The 18,697-nt window shown below is 40.6% G+C and overlaps 1 protein-coding gene across 2 annotated transcripts in view; it reads right to left on the reverse strand.

Moving 5' to 3' along the window:
• The window catches only part of LOC124794973 (diphthine methyl ester synthase), an 89,330-nt gene extending 70,633 nt beyond the window's left edge, over positions 1-18,697 (reverse strand). The window contains exons 1-2 of one of the 2 annotated variants that reach the window (XM_047258704.1): positions 18,270-18,697; positions 17,961-18,194 (exon numbers count right to left, since the gene is read on the reverse strand). In XM_047258704.1, the coding sequence (XP_047114660.1) occupies positions 17,961-18,194; positions 18,270-18,404 (369 nt within the window). In that variant the 5' untranslated portion in view covers positions 18,405-18,697. The remainder of the gene's footprint in view (positions 1-17,960; positions 18,195-18,269) is intronic. The other variant, XM_047258703.1, reaches the window with a different exon arrangement.

Here is an 18,697-nt window from a genome sequence, read left to right on the forward strand (position 1 = left end):
TATAAGACTTACCTTTTTCTTTGAAAAATTGCCGTCAAAATTAAGGAGTCTTATACTCAAAATTAATATAAAAATGTCCCATGTTTGACTTAAAATTACTTCCAGTTTTAAAAATGGCCATAAATTCAATGCCATGGGAAACCTATCTCTATCTGGCAATCTGTATTCTGGGAGGACTTACTTCACAATTGCAACCTCTTCATGTCTTGATAAATAAACTATTTAAAGTGTATACGGGAGAGGAAAGGAAAAAAATTGATGTTGGATGAAACACAACATGAATTCAAGCCAAAAGCAGCTCTAAAATTACCTACAATCAAACAAGTGAGTCAGAGGATAAAACAGACATTTTCTAGAGTGAAAGACAACATTATTGTTAAATATTTTAAGAAGTTCAGCATAAGTAACACTCTTGATGGCAGTGAAGACCATCTTATATATGAAGAGGACAACAATGATGATGATGATGATGATGATGATGAGGAGGAGGAGGAGGAGGAGGAGGAGGAGGAGTAAGTTCAGATGACACTTTCAGGCTTTTAAAGGTCAGTTCAGTTTTATAAACAACGAATTTTGTTTTAGTCTGGTTTTGCAGTGTAATAATAAAAACGGTAAAAACGTTATTTTTTTAAATTGCTTACAAATTAATGTGCATCTCACAGTCCAAAAAATACAGTACTAGGAGGTATCTCATGACATTTGTTACCTCAGTGCATGACTCCTCTGGTTTGCGGTAATCATACAACAGATACAAGTGTTACACACCTATATCTGCCGTGATGCATTCCAGACATGTCTGGTGAAAAACTAGTTAATTGAAAAAAGATACTTGGATCTCCTTGGCACCTTATATATGCATAGTATGCATATGAGTTTTGGACTATGGGAATTTATACTCTCTTTGGTACCCTAAATCTACATGGTTGGGTCCATAAAAATTGGTAGAAGAGGCTAGCTTGACTTGTAAATATGTTTTTTTCCTTCTTAGCTTATTAAAAGGGAAGGTGAAACCAAGTAAGAGGTACAGATAACAATGCCTAATTTATTTTGGAAATTTATTAACCAGATGAAGTTAAGGTAATACTAAATTGGTTAACAGGAGAGGATATTTGGTATTGAGTGTGATGAATATTCTTGCGTAACTGAAGAGATGATAATTTAAACTAGATTAGATTAGAGATTAGATTCAGTTTTCGTTCCACAGACTCAAAAAATGAGACGATTCGCTTGGGTGTGCAACATGTCGGAAAGTATAACATAAAACATTTGAATATAATACTTAGTACCCTGATCATCTGTCAGGAGACTGTCGAAATAGGTAAATACAATGCGGTAAACCGGAACAGCTAATATTTACAGAATTAACACACTGTCAGAATGAAACATTGTTATGCACTATTAATAAATTTATCAAACACAAAATACCTAATTGTGACCATTGTGACAAAGTGCTATCAAAACTGAAATCTAAGAGATATTCTTTCGTAAGCTGGCTTACCAGTCTCTAATAAGATATTCATCTATGGAGTAGAAGGAGTTGCCTATCAAAAAGTCTTTCAAACTCTGTTTAAACTGTGCTTTATCTGGAATCATAGAGCTGTGAAATGTTTGACAGTCCTCTTTGTGGCTAGCCCATACGTACCGAGTGATCAAAAACTCAGTATAAATTTGAAAACTTAATAAACCACGGAATAATGTAGATAGAGGGGTAAAAATTGACACACATGCTTGGAATGACATGGGGTTTTATTAGAAGAAAAAAAAAAAAAAAAAAAAAAACACCCCATATTGCTAGACGCTTGAAAGACCTCTTGCGCACGTCGTTTGGTGATGATCGTGTGCTCAGCCGCCACTTTCGCCATGCTTGGCTTCCCAGGTCCCCAGACCTCAGTCCGTGCAATTATTGGCTTTGGGGTTACCTGAAGTCGCAAGTGTATCGTGATCGACCGATATCTTTAGGGATACTGAAAGACAACATCCGGAGCGTTACCTGTAAAGAACATCATCTTTGCTTTGTCTTACTTTGTTATGCTAATTATTGCTATTCTGATCAGATGAAGCACCATCTGTCGGACATTTTTTGAACGTTTGTATTTTTTTTGTTCTAATAAAACCCCATGTCATTCCAAGCATGTGTGTCAATTTGTACCTCTCTATCTACATTATTCCGTGATTTATTCAGTTTTCAAATTTATACTGACTTTTTGATCACCCAGTATAAAGAAATAGTGGATGATATGGATATCAAATGGCTGGTGGTTGAATTGGGGGAGGGGACCAAACAGTGAGGTCATGGGTCCCATCAGATTAGGAAAGGATGGGGAAGGAAGTTGCTGTTCCCCTTCAAAGGAACCATTCCAACATTTGCCTGAAGTGATTTTGGGAAATCACGGAAAACCTAAATCAGGATGGCTGGACACGGGTTTGAACCATTGTCCTCCTGAATGTGAGTCCAATGTGCTTGCTAACCACTGCACCACCTCACTCCTAAATCAGGATGGCTGGACACAGGTTTGACCCGTCGTCCTCCCAAATGTGAGTCCAGTGTGCTAACCACTGCACCACCTCATTCGGTGCATATCAAATGAGGGATTTACCTGGTTGACATGTTCATGTAATCTGACAGAAATAACTCCATGTCAGTTACATGACAACAGTCACTAACAATTCCTTGTGGGTGATTCAAATGTAAGGAATAAGAAATGGAATGACTATGTAGTGATTTAAGACTTTAAAATCGAATAACACGAAACAACATTTAGTATAAAAGGCACATGTCAATGGTTTTCAATTTTCCAAATCATTTGCCTAAGGAGAGAGATATGTGTTATAATGTATCACTCAATGAAAGTGATGTGTTGGACAACATCAACGAATGATGAGTGCTACCCATGTAAGTATTCTTTATTTTAGTTAAGTAATTTAGGAGGACACACTGTTTGAGAGTTTTTGCTATTTGTGCATGTAGGGTATTCTGATGCAGATGGATGCCACATGAGTTTAAGATGGGACTACAAGAGCAGTTTTTGCAATGTCCCACCTATGAGATGTGCTGTGTGCCATGATCAAAAGTATCCGGACACGTCCACAAACATATGTTTTTCATATCAGGTGCATTGTGCTGCCACCTACTGCCAGGTACTCCATATCAGAGACCTCAGTAATCATTAGACATCCTGAGAGAGCAGAATGGGGTGCTCCGCAGAACTCACAGACTTCAAACGTGGTGAGGTGATTTGGAGTCTCTTGTGTCATACGCCCACATGCGAGATTTCCACACTCCTAAACATCCCTAAGTCCACTGTTTCCAATGTGACATTGAAGTGGAAACATGAAGGGACACGTACAGTATGAAAGCACACAGGATGACCTTGTCTGCTGACTGACAGAGACCTCTGACAGTTGCAGAGGGTCATAATGTGTAATAGGTAGACATCTATCCAGACCATGACAGTTAGGTGGGAGGCGAGAAAGCTTGGATTTTATGGTCAAGCGGCTGCTCACAAGCCACATATCATGCCGGTAAATGCCAAACAACACCTCGCTCGGTGTAAGGAGCGTAAACACTGAACGATTGAACAGTGGAAAAACGTTGCGCAGAGTGACGAATCAGCGTACACAATGAGGCAATCCGATGGCAGGGTGTGAGTATGGCAAATGCCCGGTGAACATCATCTGCCAGCCTGTGTAGTGCCAACCGTAAAATTCGGAGGCGGTGGTATTATGATGTGGTCATGTTTTTCATGGAGGGTGCTTGCACCCCTTGTTGTTTTGCATAGCACTATCACAGCACAGGCCTACACTGATGTTTTAAGCACCTTCTTGCTTCCCACTGTTGAAGAGCAATTCGGAAATGGCAACTGAATCTTTCAACATGACCGAGAACCTGTTCATAATGCACGGCTTGTGGTGGAGTGGTTACACAACAATAGCATCCCTGTAATGGGCTGGCCTGCACAGAATCCTGACCTGAATCCTATAGAGCACCTTTGGGATGCTTTGGAATGCCAACTTCATGACAGGCCTCACCGACTGACATCTTCTCAGTGCAGTAGTCTGTGAAGAATGGGCTGCCATTACCCAAGAAACCTTCCAGTACCTGATTGAACATATGCCTGTGAGTGTGGAAGCTGTCATCACAGCTAAGGGTGGGCCAACACTATATCGAATTCCATCAGTACCGATGGAGGGCGCCACAAACTTTAAAGTCATTTTCAGCCAGATGTCTGGATACTTTTGATCACATAGTGTAAGACCATGACAGGGTGATGTCACAGAAGAGAAAATACCATTAATTTGACAGGTCTATACAGAGTTGGATAAATTGTACATCTGAAAGAGTCAATGGGTTATGCCTGTATGTGCATTGTACATGAAGTAGTTGCATGCTTTACAACAAGGCTCAATACATTCATGTCTATGAAGGAGGACATTCTACTGGTTAGAAGAAAGTTGGATTTGAGAATATTTCATAGCTGCCAGTACAGGATAAGTTGCAGAGGTGAGGTAGTTTGCAATGATGCAGAAATACACACTATTATTTTAATCAGTAAAATAAAAGGCAGGAGGTTAGAATTAGTAGTTAACGGCAACCAAAAACCACTGCAACCTACTTTCAAATTTGGGCTCCCCATGAACCAGGGACCTTGCCGTTGGTGGGGAGGCTTGCGTGCCTCAGCGATACAGATAGCCGTACCGTAGGTGCAATCACAACGGAGGGGTATCTGTTGAGAGGCCAGACAAACGTGTGGTTCCTGAAGAGGGGCAGCCGCCTTTTCAGTAGTTGCAAGGGCAACAGTCTGGATGATTGACTGATCTGGCCTTGTAACAATAACCAAAACGGCCTTGCTGTGCTGGTACTGCGAACGGCTGAAAGCAAGGGGAAACTACAGCCGTAATTTTTCCCGAGGGCATGCAGCTTTACTGTATGATTACATGATGATAGCGTCCTCTTGGGTAAAATATTCCGGAGGTAAAATAGTCCCCCATTCGGATCTCTGGGCGGGGACTACTCAGGAGGACGTCGTTATCAGGAGAAAGAAAACTGGCATTCTACGGATCGGAGCGTGGAACGTCAGATCCCTTAATCGGGCAGGTAGGTTAGAAAATTTAAAAAGGGAAATGGATAGGTTGAAGTTAGATATAGTGGGAATTAGTGAAGTTCAGTGGCAGGAGGAACAAGACTTCTGGTCAGGTGACTACAGGGTTATAAACACAAAATCAAATAGGGGTAATGCAGGAGTAGGTTTAATAATGAGTAGGAAAATAGGAATGCGGGTAAGCTACTACAAACAGCATAGTGAACGCATTATTGTGGCCAAGGTAGATACGAAGCCCACACCTACTACAGTAGTACAAGTTTATATGCCAACTAGCTCTGCAGATGACAAAGAAATTGAAGAAATGTATGATGAAATAAAAGAAATTATTCAGATTGTGAAGGGAGACGAAAATTTAATAGTCATGGGTGACTGGAATTCGAGTGTAGGAAAAGGGAGAGAAGGAAACATAGTAGGTGAATATGGATTGGGGCTAAAAAATGAAAGAGGAAGCCGTCTGTTAGAATTTTGCACAGAGCACAACATAATCATAACTAACACTTGGTTTAAGAATCATGAAAGAAGGTTGTATACATGGAAGAACCCTGGAGATACTAAAAGGTATCAGATAGATTATATAATGGTAAGACAGAGATTTAGGAACCAGGTTTTAAATTGTAAGACATTTCCAGGGGCAGATGTGGATTCTGACCACAATCTATTGGTTATGACCTGTAGATTAAAACTGAAGAAACTGCAAAAAGGTGGGAATTTAAGGAGATGGGACCTGGATAAACTAAAAGAACCAGAGGTTGTACAGAGATTCAGGGAGAGCATAAGGGAGCAATTGACAGGAATGGGGGAAATAAATACAGTAGAAGAAGAATGGGTAGCTTTGTGGGATGAAGTAGTGAAGGCAGCAGAGTATCAGGTAGGTAAAAAGACGAGGGCTAGTAGAAATCCTTGGGTAACAGAAGAAATGCTGAATTTAATTGATGAAAGGAGAAAATATAAAAATGCAGTAAGTGAAACAGGCAAAAAGGAATACAAACGTCTCAAAAATGAGATCGACAGGAAGTGCAAAATGGCTAAGCAGGGATGGCTAGAGGACAAATGTAAGGATGTAGAGGCCTATCTCACTAGGGGTAAGATAGATACCGCCTACAGGAAAATTAAAGAGACCTTTGGAGATAAGAGAACGACTTGTATGAATATCAAGAGCTCAGATGGAAACCCAGTTCTAAGCAAAGAAGGGAAAGCAGAAAGGTGGAAGGAGTATACAGAGGGTCTATACAAGGGCGATGTACTTGAGGACAATATTATGGAAATGGAAGAGGATGTAGATGAAGATGAAATGGGAGATATGATACTGCGTGAAGAGTTTGACAGAGCACTGAAAGACCTGAGTTGAAACAAGGCCCCCGGAGTAGACAATATTCCATTGGAACTACTGATGGCCGTGGGAGAGCCAGTCCTGACAAAACTCTACCATCTGGTGAGCAAGATGTATGAAACAGGCGAAATACCCTCAGACTTCAAGAAGAATATAATAATTCCAATCCCAAAGAAAGCGGGTGTTGACAGCTGTGAAAATTACCGAACTATCAGCTTAATAAGTCACAGCTGCAAAATACTAACACGAATTCTTTACAGACGAATGGAAAAACTAGAAGAAGCCAACCTCGGGGAAGATCAGTTTGGATTCCGTAGAAACACTGGAACACGTGAGGCAATACTGACCTTACGACTTATCTTAGAAGAAAGATTAAGGAAAGGCAAACCAACGTTTCTAGCATTTGTAGACTTAGAGAAAGCTTTTGACAATGTTGATTGGAATACTCTCTTTCAAATTCTAAAGGTGGCAGGGGTAAAATACAGGGAGCGAAAGGCTATTTACAATTTGTACAGAAACCAGATGGCAGTTATAAGAGTCGAGGGGCGTGTAAGGGAAGCAGCGGTTGGGAAGGGAGTAAGACAGGGTTGTAGCCTCTCCCCGATGTTGTTCAATATGTATATTGAGCAAGCAGTAAAGGAAACAAAAGGAAAATTAGGAGTAGGTATTAAAATTCATGGAGAAGAAATAAAAACGTTGAGGTTTGCCAATGACATTGTAATTCTGTCAGAGACAGCAAAGGACTTGGAAGAGCAGTTGAATGGGATGAACATCAACAAAAGCAAAACAAGGATAATGGAATGTAGTCTAATTAAGTCGGGTGATGCTGAGGGAATTAGATTAGGAAATGAGACACTTAAAGTAGTAAAGGAGTTTTGCTATTTGGGGAGCAAAATAACTGATGATGGTCGAAGTAGAGAGGATATAAAATGAAGACTGGCAATGGCAAGGAAAGTGTTTCTGAAGAAGAGAAATCTGTTAAGGGAATAGATTTAAGTGTCAGGAAGTCATTTCTGAAAGTATATGCATGGAGTGTAGCCATGTATGGAAGTGAGACATGGACGATAACTAGTTTGGACAAGAAGAGAATAGAAGCTTTCGAAATGTGGTGCTACAGAAGAATGCTGAAGATTAGATGGGTAGATCAAATAACTAATGAGGAAGTATTGAATAGGATTGGGGAGAAGAGAAGTTTGTGGCACAACTTGACCAGAAGAAGGGATCGGTTGGTAGGACATGTTCTGAGGCATCAAGGGATCACCAATTTAGTATTGGAGGGCAGCGTGGAGGGTAAAAATCGTAGAGGGAGACCAAGAGATGAATACACTAAGCAGATTCAGAAGGATGTAGGTTGCAGTAGGTACTGGGAGATGAAAAAGCTTGCACAGGATAGAGTAGCGTGGAGAGCTGCATCAAACCAGTCTCAGGACTGAGGACCACAACAACAACAACAACAAGCTAAGATCCTTTATCCTTGTGACAAACAATACTCCAAAGTGCACAAAGTAATTGCTGAAGCACATCCAGAGTTTATAATTATACAAGACAGTCTTCACCAGCCTTGGAATCCCAGGCTTTACTGAATGAATACCCACCCTAAAATGACCAAGTTTCCCTATGTCCTCACGACTTCGTACACCCAAGGGAGGAAGAGTGGCTTATAAAGTATCATGGATGTGACAGCTATACTCCTTTCAATGCAGAAACAGAAGATAAGTGCATTGGTATGAGCCTTTTGTGGATCTCGAAGGGAGGAACCACAGTTGGGGGATCTTTCTTCTGGGGATACCACAGAAAAATTGTGATTATCTGGCTGCAGTGATCAGGTGGTTTTAAATGATAGTTAAGTTTTGGACCCTAGAGGAGATGTCTTCTCTATTACATGAGTTGTTTGTGTGGCGATGGCACTAGGACTTGGAGGTAAAGTATTGATCACCTTACCTAGATTATGTCAAAGACTGTCACAATATTAACTCACCTACATGAGATTACAAAATGGTGAAGTCTTTTAGATTTCCTTCCATCATCTAGGTATATCAAACAGTTGATCATTTTCTATTTTGCATCCCTTTCTCCTTCTCAAATGCAGGACAGGCTGGTGATCCATGTGAGTGCATTCCTGAGCAGTTAATTCACACAGAAGATAGTTCCCTCTTGTATTTATCCTTCCGTAGTCCACATAGTTGGGGCTCACAGGTACAGTATGAAAAAATATGCCCAAACCTCAAACATTTTATGTGTGTATGGTGATAGTGGAGGGTTGAGATGAAGTTCACACCATGGGACTTTGCGCAATTCATCGTCATTCGTAGAATGAAATCCCTAACATAGATGAGCCTCTGGATTTATTTCAGGCATAGTTATAGCCAGTACATGGCAAAGCTTGATGAAAGACACACATCTTAGACTGTTCATCATGTTCACCGTCATCTTTCAAGTACCTGGAGATACAAAAAACTTGTCTTCAGTGCATGCAATAAAGAACAATGGTTTACTCATCTCAAAGGAGTCTTTGCCCACGCTAGAGCACACCAAATACTTGGCAAACAACTTTTCTCTTCATCTTTTGATCTGAAATCCTTACCATGGCGTAGTCGAGGGCAGGAAGATCTCTGCATTCAGGGACCATATCACACTGTAGGTCTCACTATAACTGGCTAGATAAGTTTTACAGAGGTCTAAGGAAAGCAAAGGCATACTACCACCAATAAGATCACACCTACTAAAGCACTGTGATGCAAAAACCAATCTTCAAATTGATAACAGCTGTAACTTTTCAAGTTATGCAATTATTTTCAATGACTATACTTCCAGCTTTCATTATCTGCACTGGAAAACATCATGTAACAGCACTGTGATACTGAAAAACTCTGTATAGGACATGAAAAACTGAACTGAAAGATTGTTTAAAACTGATATTGGAGTAGTTCCTTTTTATGTGCCTATCAATTAAACAAAACCTTTAGAAGATTGTGAGTGCTTACATTATAGTAAGTTATACCATTATCAATCACAAACACTACTCTCTAAAGCACTGTGCATATGATGGAAATGTTTATGGAAGATAATGAAATTACTGTTATTGGATTTCTTTCTTGCTATTATTTAATTTTAAACTGAATTTTCCTACGAACAGTTCCATTACTACAGTACTGATGCCATGCTCTCTCTCTGGGACACACTATTTCACACCTAACGTTAACACATTTTTCACTAGTACGTTTTTTTCATATATGCATTACTTTGCACTCCATCATGTTTTTAATTATCATCATTCCATACCCATCAAACACAATGGTGCATACATTTACAAATAATGCAAGGATAACATTCTTCAAATTCATACACAAACACAAAAACCGGAATGTGGCAGAAAACAGCAAAACAGTCAACCATGTGCAAACAGAAACTGGGACAGAGGAAGAAAACATACAACTAACATAGGAGGCTCAGACAAGACAGGATAGATGTAACATTGAAACAAGGCCAGAAAGCAAGCAAACAGAGTAATGGGACACATGATTATATAAGAACTTAAAACTTAAGAATATGCAGATGAATTATAGGTATCTGCTACAGAGAAAATTCCCAATGTCAAAGTTGGGCTAGTGCGCGATAGTCCCCCTCCCTGAAATTTTGTTGTAGTGATAACCTAATACTAGTCAAGGTTAGGTTCGGAAGTGACAGTTTGGTTGAGTTGCAGAATACAAAATTAAGGTTGTGGTAATAGATTTAGCATTAGCATAGCCTCATGTCTTCATTTCTGGAAGGGATGAAAACTCCTTTCTTTCTGAATTGTTAGTCCCACAGATATGCACAAGAACGCCCACAAAGTTTCGAAGACAGGAAAAAGGTACTGGTGGATGTAAAGCTGTGAGGATGGAACACGAGTCATGCTTACATAGTTCAGTTGATAGAGCACTTGCATGGAAAAGGCAAAGATCCAGGGTTTGAGTCTCATCTGGCACAACAGTTTTAATCTGCCATGAAGTTTCAAATCACCGCACACACCACTGCAGAGTGAAAATTCATTCTGCAGACACATATGAAGATCAGAAAGCAATGCTCATGGCAAATCTCTTTTGAGGCTTGCTTAAAAATTTTCCCCATATTTTAATGACAGCTAAGTAGGGATTAAAGGGCACCGGAAACGTGACCATCTGTCAGGGTAGTGTCTCTCTGCAGTCAGGAAGTTAATGAATTATGAACTTTCCGACACATGTTACCATTTTGTTAACAGATACCAAATATAGCCAAAAATGCCAAAAGTACCAATTTTGCCTATCTTTGGTACCATGTATCTTAAAACTGTCACCTCTGATTTTCTAATTTTTAATAGTGCTGAAAAGAACTCATTTACATCTACGTGAAACGCTTATTTTTGTTCCAAGGCCACCTCATCTGAAATTTTGTTCAAGTATTGGGCTTTTATCTGTACATTTACATACTGTTTGTTAACTCATGCCTGACTCCTGTTTCTTTTGCAAAATGTGTTTGAAGCAGTATTGCCTTACGGCTTCATTGATGTCATGAATTATTCTATACATTGAGTTTAAGATTCCAAAAAACGGTTACTGCCTGTAGTGACTTGAAACTTGTCATAGCAATGTCAGAAGTGAATTTGTGGTATGGAATTAAAGTAGACCAGTTAAATTCTTGTAGTTTTGAAAATGTTGTAAATTCTGTTTGCCATTTAACTGTGTACAAAACCTTAAAAGAATTTTCTTTAGAAGAACAACAGCTGCTTAATGGACAAGGTGATTTATGTTTGGATATGCTCATACACTCCTGGAAATGGAAAAAAGAACACATTGACACCGGTGTGTCAGACCCACCATACTTGCTCCGGACACTGCGAGAGGGCTGTACAAGCAATGATCACACGCACGGCACAGCGGACACACCAGGAACTGCGGTGTTGGCCGTCGAATGGCGCTAGCTGTGCAGCATTTGTGCACCGCCGCCGTCAGTGTCAGCCAGTTTGCCGTGGCATACGGAGCTCCATCGCAGTCTTTAACACTGGTAGCATGCCGCGACAGCGTGGACGTGAACCGTATGTGCAGTTGACGGACTTTGAGCGAGGGCGTATAGTGGGCATGTGGGAGGCCGGGTGGACGTACCGCCGAATTGCTCAACACGTGGGGCGTGAGGTCTCCACAGTACATCGATGTTGTCGCCAGTGGTCGGCGGAAGGTGCACGTGCCCGTCGACCAGGGACCGGACCGCAGCGACGCACACCAAGACCGTAGGATCCTACACAGTGCCGTAGGGGACCGCACCGCCACTTCCCAGCAAATTAGGGACACTGTTGCTCCTGGGGTATCGGCGAGGACCATTCGCAATCGTCTCCATGAAGCTGGGCTACGGTCCCGCACACCGTTAGGACGTCTTCCGCTCACGCCCCAACATCGTGCAGCCCGCCTCCAGTGGTGTCGCGACAGGTGTGAATGGAGGGACGAATGGAGACGTGTCTTCAGCGATGAGAGTCGCTTCTGCCTTGGTGCCAATGATGGTCGTATGCGTGTTTGGCGCCGTGCAGGTGAGCGCCACAATCAGGACTGCATACGACCGAGGCACACAGGGCCAACACTCGGCATCATGGTGTGGGGAGCGATCTCCTACACTGGCCGTACACCACTGGTGATCGTCGAGGGGACACTGAATAGTGCACGGTACATCCAAACCGTCATCGAACCCATCGTTCTACCATTCCTAGACCGGCAAGGGAACTTGCTGTTCCAACAGGACAATGCACGTCCGCATGTATCCCGTGCCACCAAACGTGCTCTAGAAGGTGTAAGTCAACTACCCTGGCCAGCAAGATCTCCGGATCTGTCCCCCATTGAGCATGTTTGGGACTGGATGAAGCGTCGTCTCACGCGGTCTGCACGTCCAGCACGAATGCTGGTCCAACTGAGGCGCCAGGTGGAAATGGCATGGCAAGCCGTTCCACAGGACTACATCCAGCATCTCTACGATCGTCTCCATGGGAGAATAGCAGCCTGCATTGCTGCGAAAGGTGGATATACACTGTACTAGTGCCGACATTGTGCATGCTCTGTTGCCTGTGTCTATGTGCCTGTGGTTCTGTCGGTGTGATCATGTGATGTATCTGACCCCAGGAATGTGTCAATAAAGTTTCCCCTTCCTGGGACAATGAATTCACGGTGTTCTTATTTCAATTTCCAGGAGTGTATATGCTTCTATCAAGAAGCACTAGTCTTCCCTAAAATGCAAAATCTGCCTCATGTTGAAGATTCTATTATTATAGTCTCCACTAAAAAGTAAAATATGCATCATGTTGAAAATGCAATTATGAAGAAAACTGATGAACTTCATGGACCTGATCATAGTGAATTGTAGCAACCGATTGCAAGCTGATAAAAAAATTAAAAGTTATATACAAATCATACAGGAATCCTATTTTGACCATAATTCCCCAGGACTGGTCCATGAAAAAGACTGGATGAATTTTGTGTTTCACAAAGGAATGAAACAGAAAAAAAGCAATACTGACTGGGACAATGCAAAGGGAAAGCATGAAAAGAAGTGGGCTTAAAACATTTGGCATTGAATTTTGGAAATTTATTAAGCTCAATAACTTAGTCAAATTTGTCCACAGAGAAAGAGCTATTTCCATTAGAGTAGACAGAGAAAAAGTTCTGAGAGAACATTACTTGCTACTGAGCTATATGAAAAAGTGTTTATTGGTTAAAAAATAAATTGACTGAAATTGGATTTTCATAATTTTGTGAATTATATTCCAGGTAATGTGTAACTGTACATGCAGTTGGTTCACATTCAGTTTGTGTGTATGATGTACAGCTACAAGGAATAAAAAGGCATGGGATCGGGCAGACTGACAAACCTGAGAACTCACTGGTATCTAGTGGGCCAGAGGAAAGAATCAGCCAGTTTGGAACAGGGTTTATAATAGTGAAGAAAACTAGGAAAGGCTTATTAGAAATTGAACCCATAAATAAAAGAATGTGCAAACTTGGAGCAGCTGGCCACACACAAGTGGATTTCTATGATGGGTCAGAACTGTGGGCCTGTAATGCTGGTATCTCTGATGGCTTTGGCCACGCAATCTGAAGCCTGTTATTTCCCACTAATGTACAGGCCCCGCCTGTCGGATCTAGTCTCACCAATCCATCCGCAGGCCAGGTCCATTTGTGTGTGGGGGCAAATTGCCATATTTCCACAATTTATCCATGGACCCATGACTGTGGTGCATGTTCAACAGGCTAGAGGCCATCGGCAACAGATTTCAGAAGTTGCAACAGAGTCTGTGGCTAGGTGGTTGGAGGGTCGTGTCTCCACTAACACACAGTTAGGGGCTGCAAGTGTTCAAGAATCCATTGAAAATATATTTAGCCCACTGCTAAATTTGTTCGTGTGTGGCCAGCCAATAAAAGGGAAATTTGGGAACATATCAGTAATAAATGCACATGCACCAGATATATATATATATAAAAGCAGCTCTATGTAGACCTGAAAAAAGTTTGTTATGTAGTACCTAAGAATGATTTGATGTTAGTAGTACGTCATTCCAATACAAAAATAGGGAATAATGAGCAACAACAAGGAGTCTCTGGAGGACAATCATAGCACAAAGAAAACAACGAGAAAGGAGTTCTACAGTGCCAATTTGCAGCAAAGAATAACACAATAATTAAGAGCACCTGCTTCCCACACAAAAGGATTTGTCTGTGTGCATGAAATCCTGCAGTCATTGAAATAGTCAACCAGCTTTGCCATACTTTAGTGAATCCCAGCCAATCCACCTGAACGATAGACATACAGAACTGCAAAGGGCCAAATTGTAACTCAGATCACTTTGTGGTTGAGAAAGAAACTACCATTGCTAAACAAAAACAGAACCAAAAACGAGGATGAAATGTAATATAGAAAAACTTAAAACTCCCAATGAAATCAAAATAATACCAACTAACACTAAATTGAGCAATGAAGAGCCTCCAGCAGGATTAGGTGCAAGGTGGAGCGGGATTGATAAAAACAATTAATGATGCTGCAGAAGAAATAATAGATGTGAGAAGAAACAAAAGAATTCAGGATGATTTGATGATGATAAATATAAATAGGATGTGTTTCAAAGGACTGTCCTTTTTTAATTACTTGGGGTCCTTAATATCTTGCAGTCAGAGAACAGAGCTTACTTTGCTTATTTACATCCCTTCAGAACCAGTCTTGTTCCAAAAGGATGAAACTCTTAGTATATAATTAACACTCGAGTTCACACAGTTGTCACATATGGGTCAAAAGATGACAGGAATACTTTAAGAACCCTTGCACTAAAGGTATTACATAAAATTTCTTGTCCAATAAAGGAGGAAGAAGGCTGGAAGATACATCATATTACTGAGCTATAGGCATTAATACAAGGAAGAAATATAGTAAAATTTGTCAAATTATACTGAATATGATGGCCAGGGCACGTGAAAGGAATGGCGGAAGATAGAATACAATTTAAGAAAATGATGAGAAGTGTGACCCATCCAGCTTAGTGAAAAGAGACCTAGAAGAAAGCTGATTGATGATGTAATAGAAAATCTCACCAGTATGGTAGTCCAAGGGTAGAAAACAGTTGAAAAAACTGAGAAGTATGGTGGAAAATTGATAAAGTCAAGGCTCTCCAAGGACTGTAGTGCTTCAGCAGAAGATGATCTACACCAATTTATATATGGACCTGAAAATCAGCTCAAGTTTATGCAAGTCTTTTAGATATATTCAGTGCAAAATCCATCAAAACTGATGATGATCAAGCTAAAATCCTTAAATTACTCAACATGGTGGTTGCCACATCATATAAGTTAAATTCAGTTGTTCTAGGTTATTGAGGAATAACAGTAAAATAAGCAATGTACACCTAGTTGAGAAGCTGGATGTAACCCAGTGTTATGGAAAAGAAAATAGGAGAAGGCAAAAAATTAAATTAAACAAATAACCAGCAGAGAGCTGAGCTGGCTAGATCAAGACAAGGGGATGGAGAAGGGAAGACAAATCATAAAGAAGGAAAATGTGCTAGGATAAGTATTTAGCCTAGTCATGGGAAACACTTTTACTTAACATCTTCACTGCCATCACTGGCCCCATCAGGATCTCACATTTGGCACCATGGCCGGGCCTGGCGGTGAAACATCAATCACTGTGTTTGTAGTAGTCAACATAATAAAATATTAACCTATTCAAGTAACCTCATTACATTACTTCATAAATCAACACAATTGTATCATCTTGGTCATATAAAATTTGTGCACAGTATTTATGTTAAAAGAAAATTGATATCTTTTGGTATGGCAGACCATTACCTTTGCAAGAACTTCTTGCCACACTTCGTTCTTTACAGCGCTCACATATTTTTGTGGAAAGTCATTCATTATAAGCAAATGCTACTCCACTCAACGCTGTTTTAATTCATATACTGATCACCAGGCCACACATAGGCAATACTTTGATCACAGAATAAGCCTTATTGCCATGCACAACTATGGGAGTACATCAACGTGCCTGATGGCTGGCTGTGCCATGGTCGAAACATTGGGTATGATCCAGCAAGCCTCCTCCTCCTCCTCATCATCTTGAGAGGAAATTGTGAATCTTATTACTACCATGTGTACTGACCTACAATTATTAACCAGCACCAACATTTGGAATTTGATAATTACACTGCAGAACTTGCAATGAATTAACAGCAGTTTAATGAACCCTGTAACATGAAGTACTGGTTCAATTAAGGCAAGAATGAGTACTGAATTAGTTATAACTTGTTGAATGAAGCATGTTGATACTGCTCGAGGTGACTTTAGTCACGTTTATGTAAACTGGTTTTTTTCCACATCAAAAACCCCAGTGAATAGAGTATGAGAATAGCCCCGTTATCTTGATAGTGTATGTGTCCTTAGTGTATTATCTATCAGTTTAATGAGTCACAGCTGCAAAATACTAACTCGAATTATTTACAGACGAATGGAAAAACTGGTAGAAGGCAACCTCAGGGAAGATCAGTTTGGATTCCGTAGAAATGTTGGAACACGTGAGGCAATACTGACCCTACAACTTATCTTAGAAGAAAGATTAAGGAAAGGCAAATCTATGTTTCTAGCATTTATAGACTTACAGAAAGCTTTTGACAATGTTGACTGGAATACTCTCTTTCAAATTCTGAAGGTGGCAGGGGTAAAATACAGGGAGCGAAAGGCTATTTACAATTTCTACAGAAATCAGGTGGCAGTTTTAAGAGTCGAGGACCATGAAAGGGAAGCAGTGGTTGGGAAGGGAGTGAGACAGGGTTGTAGCCTCTCCCCGATGTTGTTCAATCTGTATATTGAGCAAGCAGTGAAGGAAACAAAAGAAAAATTCGGAGTAGGTATTAAAATCTATGGAGAAGAAATAAAAACTTTAAGGTTTGCCGATGACATTGTAATTCTGTCAGAGACAGCAAAAGACTTGGAAGAGCAGCTGAACGGAATGGACACCGTCTTAAAAGGAGGGTATAAGATGAACATCAACAAAAGCAAATCGAGGATAATGGAATGTAGCCGAATTAAGTCGGGTGATGCTGAGGGAATTAGATTAGGAAATGAGACACAAAGTAGTAAAGGAGTTTTGCTATTTGGGTAGCAAAATAACTGATGATGGTCGAAGTAGGGAGGATACAAAATGAAGACTGGCAATGGCAAGGAAAGCGTTTCTGAAGAAGAGAAATTTGTTAACATTGAGTATAGATTGAAGTGTCAGGAAGTCTTTTCTGAAAGTATTTGTATGGAGTGTAGCCATGTATGGAAGTGAAACATGGATGATAAATAGTTTAGACAAGAAGAGAATAGAAGCTTTCAAAATGTGGTGCTACAGAAGAATGCTGAAGATTAGATGGGTAGATCACATAACTAATGAGGAGGTATTGAATAGAAGTGGGTAGAAGAGTTTGTGGCACAACTTGACAAGAAGAAGGGACCGGTTGGTAGGACATGTTTTGAGGCATCAAAGGATCACAAATTTAGCATTGGAGGTCAGTGTGGAGGGTAAAAATCGTAGAGGGAGACCAACAGATGAATACACTAAGCAGATTCAGAAGGATGTAGGCTGCATTAGGTACTGGGAGATGAAGAGGCTTGCACAGGATAAAGTAGCATGGAGAGCTGCATCAAACCAGTCTCAGGACTGAAGACCACAACAACAACAACAACACAACAACAACAACAGTGTATTATGTTCAAATTTGTCACTTGAAAATCACATTATATGCAGCTGTGCATACAAGGTGTCCAATATCTATCGTTCACAATATCCTTGCATTTCTTTTTTGCCTTTTGAAAATACCACAGAACAAATCTTTATGTTCAATGACAAACTGTCGTACTCCCACATATGTTGTGTGTTATTATTGCCAACTTGCTTATAATTAATATATGCAAGATCATTTAACCTCCTCTCCACCTGAGCCACTGAAAATCCTCATATAAGGGCATTATATACGAGAAAAATAGAAATTACTACAGCTGTACCTGTAGACCGCAGCATCCTATCGCTGACAGTATAGAAGCATTGTGAATTACTTTACATTCAACCCCTGCTTCTTTCGCTCGAAGTACTAAATCTGTGTGTGTTGTAGCGCCGAACGGATCGCCCACGACCAGAAAAGCAACATCTTTAACATCGGCTGCTTCCAAGATCTCGGACGACCGTTGTTCAACTAAATCACGATCCGCAATAATCAGGTCACGGCCGTAAAATTGTTCCTGCAAAGTTTTATCAATTACTTACAAAGAAAACAAAAACTGGTTTCATTCAAAACACAATTAACTTGAACGTACTAACGCCTCCTTCCCATCACACAAAATAGATGTGTACGCTTCGAGGTACACTCTATCAGCCCTTCTGACCACTTCTAACCCTTTTACTGTGATATCTTTCACATCGCTCAGCCCCAAACCAACCACGTAGAGCATTCTGGATACTATCCCGGATCATATAAGAATCTAGGATACTAAAAAACAGACTAACTCGCAAGGTTTCAAACTTGGATGGACGGATGGATGAATGAACAAATGAAAGAACTTCAAACACTTAGTCGTACTGTTAGTATACCACAACTTATTTATTTGACTAAGAGCGCAAATGAATTCACATTCTGAACACTCAGGTTACGAAACATAGACTTCCACCAGTGAAGCCATTAGCCACTTAATACAAGCAGTCAAGCACAGTCAACACTCGCGAGTCGCGACACTTCGCCTCGATT

The sequence above is a fragment of the Schistocerca piceifrons genome, chromosome 4 (assembly GCF_021461385.2).
Source record: "Schistocerca piceifrons isolate TAMUIC-IGC-003096 chromosome 4, iqSchPice1.1, whole genome shotgun sequence".
Taxonomy (NCBI): Eukaryota; Metazoa; Arthropoda; class Insecta; order Orthoptera; family Acrididae; genus Schistocerca; species Schistocerca piceifrons.